The 22288-nt window shown below is 46.8% G+C and overlaps 2 protein-coding genes and 1 non-coding gene across 3 annotated transcripts; 1 reads left to right on the forward strand and 2 right to left on the reverse strand.

The window, feature by feature from the left end:
* Positions 1-2714: 2714 nt before the first annotated feature.
* LOC120910126 (oocyte zinc finger protein XlCOF6.1-like) lies at positions 2715-9342 on the reverse strand. Its single transcript, XM_040321999.1, has 5 exons — positions 9310-9342; positions 9053-9191; positions 6975-7069; positions 6758-6872; positions 2715-3991 (listed from the first exon to the last, which is right to left on the reverse strand). The coding sequence occupies exons 2-5, from the start codon at positions 9177-9179 to the stop codon at positions 3018-3020; spliced, it is 1311 nt and encodes a 436-aa protein (XP_040177933.1). The 5' UTR covers positions 9180-9191; positions 9310-9342; the 3' UTR covers positions 2715-3017.
* On the forward strand, positions 7083-7195 carry LOC120912602. Its single transcript, XR_005743135.1, has one exon. It is a non-coding gene; the product is annotated as a U5 spliceosomal RNA (small nuclear RNA).
* Positions 9343-15593: 6251 nt separating the features above from the next.
* On the reverse strand, positions 15594-21605 carry LOC120910143 (oocyte zinc finger protein XlCOF6.1-like). Its single transcript, XM_040322021.1, has 3 exons — positions 21572-21605; positions 19689-19862; positions 15594-16758 (listed from the first exon to the last, which is right to left on the reverse strand). Exons 1-3 carry the CDS (start codon positions 21603-21605, stop codon positions 15767-15769), a joined length of 1200 nt encoding a protein of 399 aa, XP_040177955.1. The 3' UTR covers positions 15594-15766.
* Positions 21606-22288: the final 683 nt, after the last annotated feature.

The raw sequence follows: 22288 nt of genomic DNA on the forward strand, positions 1-22288 counted from the left end.
AATGTGCCTAACCTTAACTCTATTAGTCCAATATTATTCTACATAAAGACAAAATATTCGACATAGAGAGAAAAGATTCGACATTATAGAGACATGAAGAAGAGTCGACATAGAGAGACGTGAAGATTCGACATAGAGAGACGTGAAGATTCGACATAGAGAGACGTGAAGATTCGACATAGAGAGACGTGAAGATTCAACACAGAGAGACGTGAAGATTCGACACAGAGAGACGTGAAGATTCGACACAGAGAGACGTGAAGATTCGACACAGAGAGACGTGAAGATTCGACACAGAGACGTGAAGATTCGACACAGAGAGACGTGAAGATTCGACACAGAGAGACATGAAGATTCGACATAGAGAGACATGAATATTCGACATAGAGAGACATTAAGATTCAACATAGGAGAGACATGAAGAGTCATTTTTTTTTTTTTTAAAGATTCTATCGAATCTACTTTTTTTCTTAGAACATTCGACAGACACCATAAGCCTTCAATGACAGATTCGACCTTAATTTGCATTTTCGGACGAATGCATTTTTTTTAACGAAAAACGAAATAAATAAAAACGAATTTCGGGAGTAAGTAAATAATTTTATTTTTCGGACGAAAACTAAATTACGAAACAAAATATTTCAGTGTGCACATGTCTAGTGTTTACACACACAGATCTACGTCCCTGCTCTGTGATGAGCAATCGCGGGTGCCCAGCGGACATCGCAGCCGCCGGACACTTAGTGATGAGGTGAGTGCAAGCGCATGCCGGCAGCGCACGCGTGCTCTCCACAATGCAGGGAATCCCAGGACGTCATATGACGGCCGCCTAGAGGGACGAAGGGTTCCTGCGGCAGTCATATGACAATACGGTGGTAGGGAAGTGGTTAATATGTGTTCAGGTTTAAAGGGATGAGGTGGCAACCCTAATACTTACCTATTCTGACGTTGCCCCAGTCTGGTCATATGAACTCCTCGGTGGCCGGCTTAAGAGAAGAGGAAAGATCTCCGACAATGGTTGGGTGATGACGTCACCCATAGGCTTATGATGGGGCATTCATTGGCGGCTGTCCTTCCTCTACACTCAAGCTGGCACTGGGAGCCGATCATGTGACCAGACCAAGGCGCACCGAGAATAGGTAAGTACAGACATCTTTCCTTTAACAGGGTAAATATAATAATCTTAGAATGGGGGTGGGAGTAGACCCACCTAATTTCTCTTGTAGGTTCTGGAACATAGTGGGCTAGAAGGAGCATCCAGAATTTTCTTTTAAATAAACGGCGTGGGATTGTTTTTAAGGGGAAACCCCAAATTCCATAACAGACCCCAATCCGAGCATGCAGCCCGGCAGGTCAGGAAAGGAGGGGTGCACAAGACCACATATCCTCAACATGGGGGGGTAGGTGCTTTGGGGCAGCGGGGGCTCTTCACCTCCTGTTTGCCAGATGATTGTGCTCTCTCCAGCCAAAATATTGCTCTTGTCACTCCTGTTGCTGTCTGTATCTCTGCTACCACTCATTACCTTCCTTTGGCTTGGTCCTTGACTATGCTTCCGCTTGATCCTAACTTGCAACCACTTGTTACCAACCCTTGGCTTGTTCCTCGACTACGCTCATGCCCAATACCAACCTGCAACCACTTGTTACCAACCTTTGGCTTGTTCCTTAACTGCGCTTCCACCTAATCACAACCTGCAACCCTTGTTACCGACCTTTGGCTTGTTCCTCGACTACGCTTCTGCCCAATACCAACCTGCAACCACTTGTTACCGACCTTTGGCTTGTTCCTCGACTATGCTCCTGCCCAATACCAACCTGCAACCACTTGTTACCAACCTCTTTGGCTTGCTCCTCAACTGTGCTTCCACTTAATCGCAACCTGCAACCCTTGTTACCAACCTTTGGCTTGTTCTTGACTACACTTCCCCTTGATCCCAACCTGCAACCTCTTGTTACTGACCTGTGACTTGTTCCTCGACTATGCTTTTACTTGATCCCAACCTGCAACTACTTGTTACCGACCTTTGGTTTGTTCCTTGAATACGCGTCCACTTGATCCCAAACTGCAACCCCTTGTTACTGACCTTTGGCTTGTTTACTGATTGTGCTTCTGCTTGATCCGTACCTGCTATATCTTATACTGGACCCTGGCTTGCTCACCTCCCGATGGGGCGATCCTGAGCACCACAACCTGGTACTAACGCGCAGCAAAGCCCATCTCCACCTTCTGGAGCTCTGGTGAACACCAGCTTGTGCTTAGTCACCGATTCGGCTTGATCCCAACCTGAAAGCCCTTGTTACAGACCCTTGGCTTGTTTACTGATTGTGCTTCTGCTAGCTACTAGCTACCTGCTATATCTTATACTGAACCCCGGCTTGCTCACCTCCTGGTGGGGCGATCCTGAGCACCGCATCCTGGTACTAACATGCAGAAAAACCCACCTCCACCATCAAGAGCTCTGGTGAACACCAGTTAGACTTCCGCACCTCGGGGTGAGCCCATGTCATCCGCCACTATGGCTTGCTTGTATACCTATCCTGGTGATCGGTGGGAGCCTCTCTACTGCTATAGCTACTGGTCTCCGAGCCTGACCCCCGACCGGGACACCCATTCTTCTAAAGTGTATGTTTGCCCTCTGTCATTTGTAGTCTTTTATTTTATGTACAGTGCTGGTTGGTGTAATAATGAAAGGTTATAATGATAATAAACAAAGCACTAAAACAGCAAGAGTTTTATTTGGGCCTGGAAACAATTTCACATAATAATACAATTACATCCACACCCGCTCATTTTAAAGTGAATCAAAAAGGACGACAAATACTAAAACGTGCTTATCCATATCAGGCAATTATTCTAACGATGGAACAAGTTATGAAGACCCTCTGTACATAGACATCAGTAGACACAGAATTTTTTGATGTGCCATCAGATTTCAATGCAAAACATTGCCAATGAGGATGCCCGTTCAGTCTCTCAGTTTCTACTCTCATTTTCCGCACTGTGAACACGAGAGAGGTCATTTGTCTTTGTGAACTCTCAGGTGTCTAATAAGGATTCCTTTTTGATTAAAACTTTTCCCGCACTCTGAACAAGAAAAAGGGCGCTCGCCAGTGTGAATGATCTGATGTCTATGAAGGAGTCCTATCTCAGCAAAACATTTTCCGCACTCTGGGCAGGAAAAAGGACGCTCGCCCGTGTGACTTCTTTGGTGTACAAGAAGGTGTACTTTCTGAACATATGATTTTCCGCACTCTGCACAAGAATAGGGGTGCTCCCCGGTATGAATTTTCTGGTGTCTAAGAAGATCACCTTTCTGAATGAAACCTTTCCCGCACTCTGTACATGGGAAAGGACGCTCACCCGTGTGACTTCTTTGGTGGGTAATTAGGTCTGCTTTCCGAATGAAACATTTCCCGCAGTCTTTACATGGAAATGGACGTTCTCCAGTATGAATTCTCTGGTGTCTAATAAAGTCGGTTTTCCAAGGGAAACACTTCCCGCACTCTGAACACGAAAAAGGGTGATCGCCAGTGTGACTTCCCTGGTGTCTAAGAAGGTCCGCTTTCTCAACGAAACACTTCCCGCACTCTGAACATGAAAAAGGACGTTTGCCTGTGTGTCTCTTCTGATGTCTAAGAAGGTTTACTTTCTGGACATAAGATTTCCCGCACTCGGTACAGGAAAAAGGGCGTTCGCCCATGTGAATTTTCTGGTGTCTAAGGAGGTCTCCTTTGTGAGTGAAGCTTCTTCCGCAGTCTGGACACTGAAAAGGTCTTTCACCTGTGTGACTTTTCTGGTGCCTAAGAAGGTGGTGTTTTCGGGTGAAACTTTTCTCGCACTGCGAACATGGAAAAGGACGCTCCGGATTGGACGGATCTGAGGAGCTATCCGCACTACGACGTTTTGGATGGATTTTTTTAACAGTACGTGAGCGCGAGCGAGAGGGACCCTTTGGTCTTTTCGAGGAATTCTGGGCACCGCCTCTACCTGCTGGAAAGAATTATTCTTTATAATATCAAAAGATATTCTTCTATTTATTACTAATTTTTGTTTCAGTTGACACCTTATATGAAATTCAACATGTCCGCCTCCATTGAAAATTAAAGCGGGGCTTCACCCGAAAGAAGAAGTTCAGCTTTTCTGCCTCCTCCTCTCCTCTTCCACCGTTTGAAAACATTTTTTTCTTTTTTGGGGGGAAACGAGTACCTATTTTTGACAGGTACCCGCTCCCAGTTCCTTCCGGATCACCTAGGCCAGTAGTGGGCAAGCTGTGGCCCTTCAGCTGTTGTGGAAGTACATGTCCCATGAGGCATTGCAAGACTGACAGTTATAAGCATGACTCTACATGTCCAATGAGGCATTGCAAGACTGACAGTTATAAGCATGACTACATGTCATATGAGGCATTGCAAGACTGACAGTTATAACCATGACTACATGTCCCATGAGGCATTGCAAGACTGACAGGACATAGTCATCCTTATAACGGTCAGTCTTGCAATGCCTCATGGGACATGTAGTCATGCTTATATGAAGCATTGCAAGACTGACAGTTATAAGCATGACTCTACATGTCCAATGAGGCATTGCAAGACTGATAGTTATAAGCATGACTACATGTCCCATGAGGCATTGCAAGACTGACAGTTATAAGCATGACTACATGTCCCATGAGGCATTGCAAGACTGACAGTTATAAGCATGACTCCACATGTTCCATGAGGCATTGCAAGACTGACAGTTATAAGCATGACTACATGTCCCATGAGGCATTGCAAGACTGACAGTTATAAGCATGACTACATGTCCTATGAGGCATTGCAAGACTGACAGTTATAAGCATGACTACATGTCCCAGGAGTAGGGTTGCCACCTGTTCGGGATTCAACCGGACAGTTCGGGTTTGGAATCATGCGTCCGGGTTTCAGACTGTCTGAGACTCGGACACGTTATTCAGACCAGACTAAGTCTTCCACCTTCTCTCTCCTGTCTCTGAGTATGCTAAGGTAAATCAAGGTTCTCAGAGCACTCATTACATCAAAACTCCCCTCTACACCAGAGGCCACAGTACTCCCTCTTACATCAGAGTCCTCGCCGTACACCAGAGCATCCCTTATGTTAGAGTCCCCAGAGTTCTCCCTTACATCAGAGTCTGCAAAGTCTCTCCTTACAGTAAAAGGGAACTCTGCGGATTCGGAAGTAAAATGGGAACTCTGTGGACTCTGATGTAAAGGGGGGACTCTGTGGACTCTGATCTAAAGGGGGGACTCTGATCTAAAGGGGGGACTCTGATCTAAAGGGGGGACTCTGATCTAAAGGGGGGACTCTGATCTAAAGGGGGGACTCTTGTGATTAACTTCATATGATTAGAAATGTTATGTTAGAAATGTTATTTAATAGCAACATCTATGCATACTATGAAAAAAAATTGCTGTGTGATGCTGAAGTGTTCGGGTTCGAGGCATTGCAAGACTGACAGTTATAAGCATGACTCCCAGAGGCAGAAGCATGGTAAGACTTGTAGTTTTGCAACAGCTGGAGGGCCGCAGGTTCCCCACCCCTGGCCTAGGCGATCTGAGTGGAAGTTGGACTCTCCCTATTTAACCGTTGCCTTCTTGGACACGACACAAAGCACATGCACAGTGGGAAGCCGGCTGTGAAGCCACAAGAAGTCACAGTTGGCTTCTCTTCGTGAAAAATACCAGTGCGAGGGACCTGAAGATTAGCAAAGAACTTACCTGGGTCAGGACAGCGCTGGACACTTACCCATCCAGGGATCCAGCCGAGCCGATTCTTCAGTCAGCTTCGGGTCACAGTGCCGGCATCTTGACTAAGGGAAACTGGCAGTGAAGACTTGCGGCTTCCCTTTCGGTTTCCCACTGCGCAAGCGCGAGCCACACTAAGCTTTGTGAATAGTCCGATCTGTGTTGTGTCCCAGAAGACTGCGGTGGAAGAAGGAGGGGGCCAAACTTTCGCTTGGATTGCCACAACGATCTGACCGGAAGAGGGCGTGGGTACCTGTCAAAACCAGGTACCCGCTCCCCCCTCTTATCCCCGAAAAGTGCCAAATGTGGCTGAAGCCGAGGGGTGGATGTAAATAAGCAGAACTTCCGATTTTGGGTGAAGTTCAGCTTTAAATGAGGTGGTGGGATAGATACATTGACGATGTTCTTGTATACATAGCAGTCGGCACTTTTCTACCTTGTCACGGTTTGGAAATGTTTTACCGATTTTAAATGTTTTTCACTGTCACAGGATAGGCCTTATTGCGTAAAGTTTTCTAAATAAAGCCAAACTCCAATTACAAAAAAATTTAAATTGCCCTGTGTGAAATAAAAAATACCCCCTCAGAAAAAAAGAAAAGAAAAAAAGAAGATTGGGCTGTAATACTCACCTCCTTTCTGGTGCTATTAAAAAAAGGTTATGCATGTACAGTACGGAGAAAATATACAGATACAAAAAGTCCAAAAGGCATACAACACAATAAGAGCAAGTCTTGACGCGTTTCACACCAATGGGCGCTTAATCATGATTAAGCACCCGTTGGTGTGAAACGCATCAAGACTTGCTCTCGTTGCTGAAAAAAAATAAATCCAAATAGCATAGCAAAAAATAAGAGTTTGATACGCACCAACATCATGTGAAACAAAAAAATGTGACCACCACTATTTTATTCCGATGATGTGATGGGCTATAGATCCTCAATCACCAATCCACACACTAGAACAATATCTGTATTTAGTGGTCAATGCTCACCTTCTGCCGGCGTCGCCGTCATCCCACCCTCTTCCCCAGACTGGTGATCATCCATCTCATATGTCTCCTCGTCTTCATCTTTAACTTCAACTTTTATATACATTGGCTCTTCATCCTAAACCATCGGGATGATAGAAAATACCAGCAAAATGTGAGAGTACTAAGAGGTTAGAGAGTATAATCTGTCTGGAGTCAGTTTTGCATTTTACGCTTGTACCTGATCCTGAGGGGTGCTATCATCTTCCTGAGATGACTCCCTGCGATCAAGAGGACTAGGACATCTCTCTGGGGGCTCTGTGTCACTGGATCCATCTGTAGGAAACACACACACTGACTAAATACATTGTTTATCATATTTCGCCTTTTACTAAAGATTTCCGTGGAGAGGAACAACCATGAGTTTTGGTGAATTTTTTGATGCCTGGCTAATGCCGGGCTTCCTTAATATGGTGAATAAAAGCTTGAGTTCCTTTGATTCGGAAAGGCACGTAGACGGTGTTAATGTTGTTGTTGTTGGTGGTGGTGGTCAATGCGGTCTAGAAAACAGTTTGATGGTCTTGGTCCACCGACGCATATATTTGCCCTCAATTCCATGGCCGTGCGCCTTATATTGTTCTGATAAAAGCCGATTGTTACGCATGCCTGCTGATTCCTGCCCCCATGCAGCTCCATAGATATGCAAATTAGGCTTTCTTGGTGTCACCATGAGGTTGAGCAGCTTTTCCACCATATAAAAAATCAGATGATTGGGGGGGGGGGGGGGGCGCGGGGATCTAGGTGTACCTTCTATAGTGCTTTCTGATTTAAAGAGACCATAATGTCTACCTAAATTCCAGAGAAATGCTGTTTTGGTGAAGAAAAAAACGTAAAGACTTACCTTTCCTGATCTTTCCATGCCACTGGACTCCACCCCAACCTTTCCAGATCCCTCCATGCCACTGGACTCCATTCCAACCTTTCCTGATCCCTCCATGCCACTGGGCTTCACCCCAACCTTTCCTGATCCCTCCATGCCACTGGGCTTCACCCCAACCTTTCCTGATCCCACCATGCCACTGGGCTCCACCCCAACCTTTCCTGATCCCTCCATGCCACTGGGCTTCACCCCAACCTTTCCTGATCCCTCCATGCCACTGGACTCCACGCCAACCTTTCCTGATCCCTCCAAGCCACTGGACTCCACGCCAACCTTTCCTGATCCCTCCATGCCACTGGACTCCACGCCAACTTTTCCTGATCCCTCCATGCCACTAAACTCCACTCCAACTTTTCCTGATCCTTCCATGCCAATGAACGTCACTCCAACCATTCCAGATCCCTCCAAGCCAATGAACAACTCCAATCTTTCATGATGCCTCTCTGTTACTGAACTCCACTACAACCTTTCCCAATCCCTCCATGCCACTGAACACCACTCCAACCTTTCCCAATCCCTCTCTGTCAATGATCACCACTTTTCCTGATCCCTCCAAGCCAATGAACAACACTCCAATCTTTCATGATCCCTCTCTGTCACTGAACACCACTCAGACCTTTCCCAATCCCTCCAAGCCAATGAACACCACTCCAACCATTCCTGATCCCTCCAAGCCAATGAACAACACTCCAATCTTTCATGATCCCTCTCTGTCACTGAACACCACTCCAACCTTTCCCAATCCCTCCAAGCCAATGAACACCACTCCAACCTTTCCTGATCCCTCCAAGCCAATAAACACCACTCCAACCTTTCCCGATCCCTCCAAGTCAATGAACACCACTCCAACCTTTCCCGATCCCTCCAAGTCAATGAACACCACTCCAACCTTTCCTGATCCCTCCAAGCCAATGAACACCACTCCAACCTTTCCTGATCCCTCCAAGCCAATGAACACCACTCCAACCTTTCCCGATCCCTCCAAGCCAATGAACACCACTCCAACCTTTCCTGATCCCTTCAAGCCAATGAACACCACTCCAACCTTTCCTGATCCCTCCAAGCCAATGAACACCACTCCAACCTTTCTCAATCCTTCTCTGCCACTGAACTCCACTGTGACCTTTCCCAATCCCTCCATGCCAATGAACACCACTCCAACCATTCCTGATCCCTCCATGCCACTGAACTCCACTCCAACCTTTCCTGATCCCTCTCTGCCAATGAACACCACTCCAACCATTCATGATCCCTCCAAGCCACTGAACACCAACGTTTTCTGATCTCTTTATACCACTGATGTGAAGGCCTACAGGTCCTCAATCATCAATATATACAGTATACCCAAACAGTGTCTGTGTTTAGGGTTTAATTCTCACCTGTGCTATCTAAAGAAGATTCCTCCTCTTTAATTGTCACCATTATACCAACTTCCTCCGCAGACTGCCGATAGTCCATCACGAAAACCTCCTCCTCTTCTTCTTTAACTTCAATTTTCAAATCCATCTGTTCTTCATACTAAACCAACAGAAGAACAGAAAATAATATCTTCTAAATGTGAACACCAAAGACTCAAGACTACATAGGAGAGCGTCATCTCATACAGTCTGTAGACACTTATGTTCTCCCCACCTACCTGATGATGGTGAGGGATGGTGCGACCTTCCTGTGTGGAATCCCGAGAATACAGAGGACGGGGACATCTCTCTGGTGGGTTCCCATTACTGGATCCATCTGTAGGAAACACACACACTGACTGAATACATTGTTTCTATGTGTTTATCAGATGATGGAGGATCTAGGTGGAGCCTCCGTACTGCTCTCTCCTTTACAATAAAGTCTCCTCTTACCCGGTGATGTGAGGGGCGGCTGATTCTCCATCATGACGTCCTTGTAGAGATCCTTGTGTCCTTCTAAATACTCCCACTCCTCCATGGAGAAATAGACAGTGACATCCTGACACCTTATAGGAACCTGACACACACAATGATACAGTCACCATCCAGAATCCTCCTCACCTCTCCGGTCAGGTCTGTCTTTTATAGAAACAAGACTGGTGTGACGAGTTTAGTGGTCTCTGTACAGCATTACAGTATATGTCAGAGCAGGGACATTTGCAAACTGATCGAAATTTGGCCAGATGCAGCCTTTAACCACTTAAGACCCGGACCTTTAGGCAGGTAAAGGACCTTGCCCCTTTTTGCGATTCGGCACTGCGTCGCTTTAACTGACAATTGCGCGGTGGTGCGACGTGGCTCCCAAACAAAATTGGCGTCCTTTTTTCCCCACAAATAGAGCTTTCTTTTGGTGGTATTTGATCACCTCTGCGGTTTTAATTCTTTACGCAATAAACAAAAATACAGCGTCAATTTTGAAAAAAAAAAACAATATTTTTTACTTTTTGCTATAATAAATATCCCCAAAAAAATATATAAAAAAATGTTTTTTCCTCAGTTTAGGCCGATACGTTTTCTTCTACCTATTTTTGGTAAAAAAAAAAAAAAAACGCAATAAGCGTTTATCGATTGGTTTGCGCAAAATTTATAGCGTTTACAAAATAGGGGATAGTTTTATTGCATTTTTATTCATTTTTTTTTTTTTTTACTACTAATGGCGGTGATCAGCACTTTTTTTTCTTGACTGAGACATTATGGCGGACACTTCGGACAATTTTGACACATTTTTGGGACCATTGTCATTTTCACAGCAAAAAATGCTATAAAAATGCATTGTTTACTGTGAAAATTACAATTGCAGTTTGGGAGTTAACCACTAGGGGGCGCTGAAGGGGTTAAGTGTGACCTCATCTATGTTTCTAACTGTAGGGGGCGGGGCTGGACATGTGACATCACTGATCGTGTTTCCCTATATTAGGGAACACACGATCAATGACGGCGCCACAGTGAAGAACGGGGAAGCTGTGTTTACACACAGCTCTCCCCGTTCTTCAGCTCCGGGGACCGATCGCGGGACTCCAGCGGCGATCGGGGTCCGCGGGTCCCGCGGTCACGGAGCTTCGGACCGGGTCGCGGGCGCGTGCCCGCGACCCACGGCTGGGTACTTAAAGAGGACGTACAGGTACGTGCCTGTGCCATTCTGCCGACGTATATCTGCAGGAGGCGGTCCTTAAGTGGATAAGGAATAGATGAATTCTGGTACAGAGACTGATGTGACTGGCACAGTGATCTCTGTACAGCACTGCGGTATATGTCAGAGCTATATACACTCATGGGCCACTTCATAAGGTACATTTTGCTAGTACCGGGTTGGACCTCCCTTTGCCTTCATACTTGGTGGCATAGACTCTACAAGGTGTTGGAAACATTCCTCAGAGATGAAAAAAAATGCACGTTTCCTTGAGGCAGCCCTAAGTTGAATGGGCTCATTAACTGCTTGCCGACCAGCCGCCGCAGGCATTTGTCTCCACACAACCGCCGCTCACTGGATATTTTCTCTTTTCCCCACCATTCTCTGTAAACCCGAGAGATGGTTTTGTGTGAAAATACTCAGACCAGTCCGTCTGGCACCAACAACCATGCCACGTTCACAGTCACTTTAATCCCCTTTCTTCCCCTTTCTGGTGCTCAGTTTAAACGTCCGTCTAGGTGCCTAAATGCATTGAGTTGCTGCCATGTGATTGGCTGATTAGCCATTGGTGTAACCAAGCAGGTGCACCTAATAAAGTGGCCGGTGAGAGTATATGTGAAATAATAATAGTGTGTGACTGTGGGGGAGGGGACATTAGAGTGTAAGCTCCTCTGGTACAGAGGCCGACGTCTCTGGCTCACTGTTCAGAGCTATAGATAGGAATACAATCAGTTCATCTATTGTTATATTCTATATATATGTATTTGTAGTATTTGCTGGAGATAAAAGACGTCACAGTGACTATGGAGGAAGAGGACGGACATGACTGGAGTGTTACTGGGTGTAAATATAAAATAATATCTTATTACCTCCTCTGCTGCCAGTTCCAGCAATGTCTTCTCTCTACTTCCTGTCTGTACATGACATCACTTCCTGTCTGTATTTTTTGCAAGCGCCTTCCTTTTTTTTGTGCGTTCCACGCAGTATAAGTGAGATCGCCATCTAGTGGATAATAGAAGAACTGCACCCTTATGGTTGTATACATAGGGCTGGATTCAGGTAGCTGCGCCCCTTCTTACGGCGGCGCAGCGTATCGTATTTACGCTGCGCCGACGTAAGTTTGAGAGGCAAGTGCTGTATTCACAAAGCACTTGCCTCCTTACTTACGGCGGCGTAGCATAAATGGGGCCGGCATAAGCGCGCGTCATTCAAATGATGTTTAGGGGGGCCTGTGTTATTTAAATTAAGTTGACCGCAAGCTTTTTAATTTTTTTACGAACGGCGCATGCGCTGTTCGTGAAAAAATCCTAGTGCGCATGCTCGAAATTCCGACGCAAATCGTCATTGCTTTCGACATCGTAAATTACGTCCAGCCCTATTCGCGAACGACTTACGCAAACGACGTAATAAATTCAAATTTCGAAGCGGGAACGACATCCATACTTAACATTGGCTGCGCCACCTAATAGCAGGAGCAACCTTACGCCAAAAAAGCCTAACGTAAACAAAGTAAATAAATTGCGCCGGCCGTACGTACGTTTGTGAATTGGCGTATCTAGGTAATTTGCATATTCTACGCCGAAAACAACGGAAGCGCCCCTAGCGGCCAATGTAATATTGCACACAATTCTACGCCGCCGCATTCAAGTTACGTCGGCGGAGTAAGCCTATTTTTTTAGCGTATCTGCCTTTGAGAATCGGCGTAACGATACGTCGGCGCAGATTTGAAATTACGGCGGCGTATCTGGAGATACGCCGCCGTAAAAGCTTCCTGAATCTACCCCAGAGTCATCTGGGCTTTGTGTTGGAAGTTGTCCCTCACACGGGGGATCACACTCCAGTCTGGGGGCACGTCTGTCGTGATATAAAGTGGAAAATGGGCCGGCACTATTTTCAGCCACGTTTCTCCTCCCTCACTTCTCCAAGCCCCTTATGTAGCGGAGAACAGAGATTATGTGATCATTTCTGTTTTAACCACTTAAGGACCGCCTCCTGCACATTTACGTCGGCAGAATGGCACGGCTGGGCACAGGCACGTACCTATAAGTCCCCTTTAAGTGCCCAGCCGTGGGTTGCGCGCCCGCGACCCAGTCCGAAGCTGCGTGACCGCGCCCGCAGGACCCGATCGCTGCCGGTGTCCAACGATCGGTCACAGGAGCTGAAGAACGGGGAGAGGTGAGTGTAAACACACCTTCCCCGTTCTTCACTGTGACACTGTCATTGATCGTCTGTTCCCTGATATAGGGAAAGGCGATCAGTGACGTCACACGTCCGGGCCCGCCCCCCTAGAAACACATATGAGGTCACACATAACCCCTACAGCGCCCCCTAGTGGTTAACTCCCAAACTGCAATTGTCATTTTCACAGTAATTAGTGCATTTTTATAGAATTTTTTGCTGTGAAAATGACAACGGTCCCAAAAATGCGTCAAAATTGTCCGATGTGTCCGCCATAATGCCGCAGTCACGAAAAAAAAATCGCTGATTGCCGCCATTAGTAGTAAAAAAAATATATATATTAATAAAAATGCCATAAAACTATCCCCTATTTTGTAAACGCTATAAATTTTGCGATTTTTTTTTTTACCAAAAATATGTAGAAGAATATGTATCGGCCTAAACTGAGAAAAAATTTATTTTTTTATAGTGTGACAGGTCCTCTTTATGGAGAGATGTGGGGTCAATCAATAAGACCCCACATCTCTCCTCCAGGCTTACAAGCATGAAATCGGTGGGAAAAAAATCACCGGTCACATTCCGACAGCCGCGAATGCGGCTTTGTTTACTTCCGGGTACCGGGCGTGACGTCATAACGTCGCGCCTGGGCCTCCGACGGTCATAGAGATGACTGGTGACCATCTGGTCACCAGTCATCTCTATGCTTTCCAGGCAGCGCCGACCAATTCGATCTCCGGGCCCCCGATGCCACTGGAGAGCCCGGAGAAGCACCAGATGGCGGCGGGAGGGGGGGGACGTCCCCTCCGGCTGCCTATAAGAACGATCAAGAGGCGGAACCGCCGCTTTGATCATTCTTATCGTGAACGGAAACGGCGGCTGAAGGCGGCGATATCTGAATGATGCCTGTAGCTGCCATCATTCATTCAGATATCACCCATCATTTAGATATCAGATATCACCGCACAAAGTCGAGGACGTCATATGACGTCCTCCGGTGGACAAGTGGTTAAACTCTCGTCAGTACGTTGAAACGTCACTACGTTCGTGTTTGTTTGTTGTAAAAGTTTGAGCGTGTGTATTCTATGGGCAGAGGCGGCTCTAGGCTTTGTGAGGCCTTAGGCAAAACGTAGACACAAGGCCCCCCCACCTACTCCCATAATGGGAAAAATAATTCAAGAAAAATGGCTGCAGAAAATTCACGGATCTAGCACACAGGTGATCAGCACCACTTCCAGGGCACCCTTCTCACCCATCAGACACATTCAGCCAATGCAAGAGGGGAGGAGAGAGACGGGGAGGTGAGAAAGAGGGGTGATAGAGATCTGATGACGCTCACATTAGTATTGATCACAGGCAAATTAGGCGGCCGCGAGGCCCCTGTGAGTGCGAGGCCTTAGGCGACAGCCTAATTAGAGAGCCGCCTCTGGCTATGGGTGTGACCGGACAACTTCCTTCGGACAAAAATCCAAGGGAAAGTTTGTTTGATGTCCGACCGTGTGTACGAGGCTTATCTGTTACAAGGGACATTTACATGTCTTGTAATAGGAATAAAAGTTTACAGGGAAGATTCAGATAGGTTAGCGGATCTTTAGATCCGCGTAACCTATCTGATTTAAGATCCGCCGCCGCAAGTTTTTGAAGCAAGAGGTTAATTCACAAAGCACTTACCTCAAAACTTGCGGCGGCGTATCGTAAATCCCCCGGGGGAATTCAAATTCCGCGGCTAGGGGGCATGTAGTATTTAAATCAGGCGCGTTCCCGCGCCGATCGAACAGCGCATGCGCCGTCCACAAATTTACCCAGTGTGCATTGCTCCAAATGACGTTGCAAGGACGTCATTGGTTTCGACGTTAACGTAAATTACGTCCATCCGTATTCGCGAACGACTTACGCAAACAACGTAAAAAATTCAAAACTCGGCGCAGGGGCGGACTGACAACTCATGGGGAGCCCAGGTAATAGAAGATTATGGGGCCCCCGGGCTTACAGATGGCCACCACGCCAGGAGGCATTACAGAGGCGGGGCAGCTAAAATCTCAGGATCTTCACATCAAAAGCATGTCGGTTTTGTACATATCAGGGACAGATGTAAAAAAAACATAGATTTTTACATACTGTCCCTAGTTTTAATGAGCCTGGCAACCCTGATGGGGCCCCCTAGTGGCATGGGGCCCTCGGGCAGTGCCCGAGTGCCTCAATGGTCAGTCCGCCCCTGACTCGGCGCGGGAACGACGACCATACTTAACATTGAGTACGTCTCAGTATAGCAGCTTTAACTATACGCCGGAAAAAGCCGAAGAAAAACTACGTAAAAAAAAAGCGCCAGGCGGTCGTTCGTTTCTGAATCGGCGTAACTCCTCATTTGCATATTTGTCGCGTAATAATACGGAAGCGCCACCTAGCGGCCGGCCTGGAATTGCAGCCTAAGATCCGACGGTGTAACACAGTTACACCTGTCGGATCTTAGGGATATCTATACGTAACTGATTCTATGAATCAGGCGCATAGATACGACGCCACAACTCAGAGATAAGACGGCGTATCAGGAGATACACCGTCGTATCTCTTTGTGAATCTGGCCCTACATGTTGTTTTTTTTATATGTAGGAGAAAAAGAAGAAAAAGAAGAAAATAGGACACAAAACATGAAATGGATCTTTTTTAGACAATAATTTATAGGTCTCGGGTGTATACATATAGAAGAGTAGGTTGTAATTTGAACAAATAATTAAATAAAGCCGAAAAAAAAGGACTAAAATGTCCTCCTCTTTATTATACAATTGTTCTACAGATGGAACACCCTATGAAATACCACCATACATGTGATTTCAGTGAAGAACATTTCCCGTGATAATGCTCGTACAATGTTTTTTCTGGTGTCTAAGGAGATCCCTTTTCTGAAGGAAACGTTTCTCGCAGTCCGAACATGAGAACGGACGTTCCCCTGTGTGAATTCTCTGGTGTCTAAGTAGGTAGGTTTTCCACGGAAAGCTTTTCCCGCACTCCGAACACGAAAAGCGATGCTCACCTGTGTGGCTCCCCTGATGCCTAAGAAGGTCTCCTTTCTCGATAAAAGATTTCCCGCACTGCGAACACGAAAAAGGACGCTTGCCCGTGTGCATTTTCTGGTGTCTGAGAAGATTTCCTTTCTGGATGTAGGATTTGCCGCATTCCGAACACGAAAAAGGGCGATCCCCCGTGTGAATTCTCTGATGTCTAAGAAGGTCTCCTTTCTGGGTGAAACATTTACCGCACTGTGAACATGAAAAAGGACGATCCCCCGTGTGAATTCTATGATGTCTGAGAAGGTCGCCTTTCTGAATGAAGCATTTCCCGCACTCTGAACAGGAAAAGGGACGCTCGCCTTTGCAATGTTTCTCCTGGACGGGATGGGGAAGGTCTTGTTTGCAACTGGAGCTTCTGCACTCTGAGCATGAGAAAAGACCCTCGCTTGTGCGGACTCTTTTCCATATGAAACATTTCCCACACTCTGAACACGGAATTGGATACTCGCCTGTGTGCGAGCTTGGATCTACAGCAGGAGAAGACTCCGATTTACTGTTAGACGATCCACAGGGATTAGACAGATCTGAGGAGGTATCTGCACTGTAAAGTCTTGGATGAAGTGGTTTGGGGAAAGTTTGGGACTCTTTAAGGTTGGAGAGATCTGTCAGTCTATCCGGAGAGTCAGGTCTGAGATGGATATTTCGAGGGTCAAGGTTCACTGTTGGGGAATACTGTGTGATGCCGCTATCTTCCGCGTTATTATTGAGGTATAAACCAAGATGTCCCTCTGAGGTATTTTGGACACCTCCTCTACCTGTTGGAAAATAAATATTGAAAACCTTTTTGTTATGATATAATTAATAACTAAGTGGTCACACCTCCCTCAGCACAACCCAAGGCGCCATCTATATGGGTATTGCTTGGGCTAGTACAAGATTTCTTTGAAATGAAGACCAACCCAGACTTCAATTTAATGGCTTGATCCCAAATTGCCGGGTGGCTCCACAGCAACATTTATGGGGCATTGCTCATTGTCAGTAGTTTTCTGTGGAGCTCCTCTCCGATTTCCTTCACTCGGACCACCATTGCTCGTAAAAGATGCCACAATAATCTAATTATGTTCTCTCAATTGGTTGGTTGCACCTACAGGAGGTGCTAGCCTACCCAAATAGCCACCAAAAAACATGTATGAGGACTTTTTCAATACAACTTATGTGTTGAAAAATAAAAAACATTCCCCGACCTCTTCTCCTACCTTCCTGGCTGGGAAGGGTGCTGCTGGTCCGGACCTGGGGTCAGGGACTGTGAAAAGCCTGTGGAGATAGCGCCCCTGGTAGTCCAGGGGTGCCATATATTGCACAAGTGTTTTAGGGGCACTCATTGTGTGGCACCTTAGGTCACTGATCTCCACATACACCTTTTTGACACCTGCCTCTAGGGCCGAGCCTTTTGGCTAGGACCAGGGGAATTTTTGTTTCCTGGCCGGAGGGCCGGCCAACGTATTGCACGTTGGCCACTTTCCACTCATCTCTCCCACCTTCCTTCTCCCCCACTTTCTTTTTTATTTTACCCCCCTTTGTCACGTTTTTGTCTTTTTTTGTTGGTGCACTTGCACTTTATGTGTGATGAGTAGGGTGCTGGTCCTCGGGCCTGCTCTGAAAGTCTTGGGAGTGGGTGGACATGGCCTTCTGGCATAGTTCGCCCGCTCTTATGGGGTCTCCCTTCAGGGGAGCCTCACAGAGGAGGGTTCTGTTTTGGCAGACCCTCCAAGGATGTTGGGTCCATGTGGCTTTGGCTGCATTGACCACAGATTACTCAAGTCCCTGCCAGGAGCCTAACGCCCCGGGGGATCAGAGTTGGGTCCTTTTCGGAGGACCAATTGACGCAGCACCGGTCACAGTTTTTTGTTGCACCTCTTTATGTGTGTGCTCATTTTTCCTGCACCGGGTGGAGCCACAGGCTTTTCAATAGAAATAAAAATAAATAAAAAACATTCCGGTAACCATATGCCAGGTCATGTGTCAAACAAACAGTAGCAGCTTCAGCTCGCTCTGTCTAGGCCATGCCTTCAAAACTTTTTTCCCCGCCCCCCAAGGCTTAAACAGGGGGGGGGGGGCTTGCTTCATCAAGGCGATGCCAACGTGTTTCGCCCCACCACGGGGCTTAATCATGGAGGACCTCCATGACACGGCCATGATTAAGCCCGGGGCGAAACACGTTGGGAGCGTGGTCTAGACAGAGCAAGCTGAGGCTGCTGCTATTTGTTTGAGACATAACTTAGGATGGTTTGCTGTTACCCAAGTGTTCTCTATGCTTCTACAGCGTGCTCTGAGTTGGGATGGACTTGCTTCCAGCCTGTACCCAGGGCCGTCTTTAAGGCAGGGGAAAATGGGAAGCTTCCCTGGGCCCTGTCATTGTTGTGGGGCCCACAACAGCTGCCTCATACTTGCCAACTATCCCAGTTTAAATTCCTTTGTCCCTTGAAGTTTTAGTCCTGTGCTGTGTCCTGATATCTCAGTGTGAAGTGCTGCTACTAATGCTGCCCAGCTCTGCCCTATTGTTGTGTACAGATGACTCACCTGTAGACCCTGTGTTTACATGTAAATAACCGTAATTCATATGTAAATAATGGGAGCATTCATATGTAAATAGCTGAGGTCGGCGCCATTCCTATGTAAATAAAGGCAGCGTTCATATGTATATCATACCCCTCTACATTGAAGAGTCGATGTACTCTAACCTCTATCAACCAATCAGTGAGCAGTATTACTGTACAGTAATCTCTAGCAACCAATCAACGAGAAGAAATCATGTGCTGTAACCTTTAGCAACCAGTCAGTAAGTGGTAATGATATGCTGTAACCTCTGGCAACCAATGGAAATCACTGCCTAAACTGATACAGTAAACTGATTTTAAAGCGGAGGTTCACCCGCACATGACCCTTTTTCCCCCTAGATGGATGCTCGTTTTGTCTAGGGGAATCGGCTAGTTGTTTTAAAATATGAGCCGTACTTACCGTTTACGAGATGCATCTTCTCCGCCGCTTCTGGGTATGGGCTGCAGGTTTGGGCGTTCCTATTTTGATTGACAGTCTTCCGAGAGGCTTCCGACGGTCGCATCCATCGCGTCACGATTTTCCGAAAGAAGCCGAACGTCGGTGCGCAGGCGCAGTATAGAGCCTCACCGACGTTCGGCTTTTTTCGGCTACTAGTGACGCGATGGATGCGACCGTCGGAAGCCTCACGGAAGACTGTCAATCAAGAAGGAACGCCCGCTCCCGCAGCCCATACCCGGAAGCGGCGGAGAAGATGCATCTCGAAAACGGTAAGTACGGCTCATATTTTAAAACAACTAGCCGATTCCCCTAGACAAAACGAGCATCCATCTAAGGGGAAAAGGGAAAAAAATATATAATTGGGTGAACTCCCGCTTTAAGTCTAGCTAATATTTATTGTATGTCTCAGAGCAGGTGGAGAGCAAAATTGCATGGGGGGGGGAAGTAAAATTTTGCCCAGGGTCCAATCAACATTAAAGACGGCCCTGCCTGTACCCTTTACCAGGAACCCGCTGAATGAGACCAGGGTAGCCTGAGTGGAGATCCAAAGCTGAATTTACTTCTATAGTGTTGGTTTTAAACATATGAACACCAAACTAGCCGCTGATACATTAAACCACGAATAGGAGGTGGACAGCACAGGTCTCCATGTCTACACCTTGCTGTGGCTTCAGGACGTATTACTTACCTGCACCCATATCTAGAAATGATTCCTCCTCTTTAATAATTATCCTTATTCCCTTCTCCTCCATAGACTGCTGATCACTCCTCACATTCATCTCTACTTCTTCCTTTTTATCCTCAACTTTCATTTTAATCAGATGGGGACATCTCTCTGGTGGGTTCCCAATACTGGATCCATCTGTAGGAAACACACACACTGACTGAATACATTGTTTCTATGTGTTTATCAGATGATGGGGGATCTAGGTGGACCCTCTGTACTGCTCTCTCCTTTACAATAAAGTGCACCACCCTACAGTTTGGGCCCCACTGTTAGCTGGGAATACAGAGGATGGGGACATCTATCTGGTGGGTCCCCATTACTGGATCCATCGGTAGGAAACACACACACTGACTGAATACATTGGGCCAGATTCAGAACGGAGATACGACGGCATATCTCTGAGTGTCAGAGAATCAGTTACGCATAGATTTTCCTAAGATCCGACCGGCGTAAGTGTCTTAGGCTGCATATTTACGTTGGCCGCTAGGTGGCGCTTCCGTCGATTTCAGCGTAGAACATGCAAATGAGTTGGATACGCCGATTTAGAAACGTACGTGCGCCCGGCGGATTTTTTTACGTCGTTTGCGTAAAGGCTTTTTCCGGCGTAACGTTACTCCTGCTATATGAGGCATAGCCAATGTTAAGTATGGACGTCGGGTCAGCGTCGAATTTTGCGTCGTTTGCGTAAGTCGTTTGCGAATAGGGCTTTGCGTAAATTACGTTCACGTCGAAAGCATTGACTATTTGCGACGTGATTAGGAGCATGCGCACTGGGATACGTTCACGGACGGCGCATGCGCCGTTTGTTAGAGACGTCATTTACGTGGGGTCATGTTTTATTTGCATAAAACACGCCCACCTCTTCTCAATTTGAATTTGGCGCGCTTACGCCGAAAGATTTACGCTACGCCGCCGTAACTTTGGGTGCAGGTTCTTTGTGAATCCAGCCCCAGCCTCACTAAGTTACGGCGGCGTAGCGTATCTACGCCCGCACAAACTTACGGCGGGCTTTCTGAATCTAGCCCATTGTTTCTATGTGTTTATCAGATGATCACCTAAGTGGACCCTCCGTACTGCTCTCTCCCTTACAATAATCTGCACCACCCTACAGTTTGGGTCCCACCGTTAGCTGGGAATACAGAGGACAGGGACATCTCTCTGGTGGGTTCCCATTACTGGATCCATCTGTAGGAAACACACACACTGACTGAATACATTGTTTTTTTTTTTTTCTGTTGAAAAGCCTGTGGCGTGCAAAACACAACCCAAAAACTCCACCCGGTGCAGGGAAAAATGTGCACACACATAAAGAGTGACATCACAAAAAACTGCGACGGGTGCATACGTCAGTGGTCCTCCGAAGAGGACCCGTCTCTGATCCCCCGGGGCGTTAGGCTCTTGACAGGGACTAGAGTTACTGTGGTCCATACAGCCGAAGCCATTTGGACCCATCTTGGTCCAAGCAGCCGAAGCCACAAGGACCCAACATCCTCGGAGGGACTGCCGAAACAGAACCCTCCTCGGTGAGGCTTCCCCGAAGGGAGACCCCATGAGAGCCGGTGAACCTAACCAGAAGGCCGAGTCCACCAACTCCCAAGACTTTCAGTGACCGGCCCGAGGACCAGCACCCTACTCGCCACACATAAAGTGCCAAGCACCAAACAAAAAGAGTGACAAACAAAACAAACACAGGGGTAAAATAATAAAAGAAAGTGGGGAAAAGGAAGATGGGAGAGTGAGGAAAGTGACCAATGTGAAATTGTTTCTATGTGTTTATCAGATGATGGGGGATCTAGGTGGAGCCTCCGTACTGCTTTCTCCTTTACAATAAAGTCTCCTCTTACCCGGTGATGTGAGGGGCGGCTGATTCTCCATCATGACGTCCTTGTAGAGATCCTTGTGTCCTTCTAAATACTCCCACTCCTCCATGGAGAAATAGACAGTGACATCCTGACATCTTATAGGAACCTGACACACACAATGATACAGTCACCATCCAGACACACCCCTTGTCTGTTACTATATAATGTCCCAGAATTCCCGGCACCGCTCACCTCTCCTGTCAGCAGTTCCATCATCTTGTTGATGACACGTAGGATTGTCCTCCTGTTCCTCTCAGGTATTGGGGAGTGAGGTGGGGATGGTATATGGAGATGGCTGCTGGGTGGATCATTAGAGGTCTTCTTTAGTAATTCATAATCCTTTTATAAAACAGAAGCTAAAAATGATCACTGCTTACATAGCTAGAATTCTATTCACTTCTACATAAATAGGAGTGATGTCATGTGACCTCCCAGAATCCTCCTCACCTCTCCGGTCAGGTCTGTATTATTAATAGAGATAAGAGTGATGTCATGTGACCTCCCAGAATCCTCCTCACCTCTCCGGTCAGGTCTGTGTTATATTAATAGAGATAAGAGTGATGTCATGTGACCTCCCAGAATCCTCCTCACCTCTCCAGTCAGGTCTGTGTTTTATTAATAGAGATAAGAGTGATGTCATGTGACCTCCCAGAATCCTCCTCACCTCTCCGGTCAGGTCTGTATTATTAATAGAGATAA

This window comes from Rana temporaria, chromosome 8 (assembly GCF_905171775.1).
Source record: "Rana temporaria chromosome 8, aRanTem1.1, whole genome shotgun sequence".
NCBI lineage: Eukaryota > Metazoa > Chordata > Amphibia > Anura > Ranidae > Rana > Rana temporaria.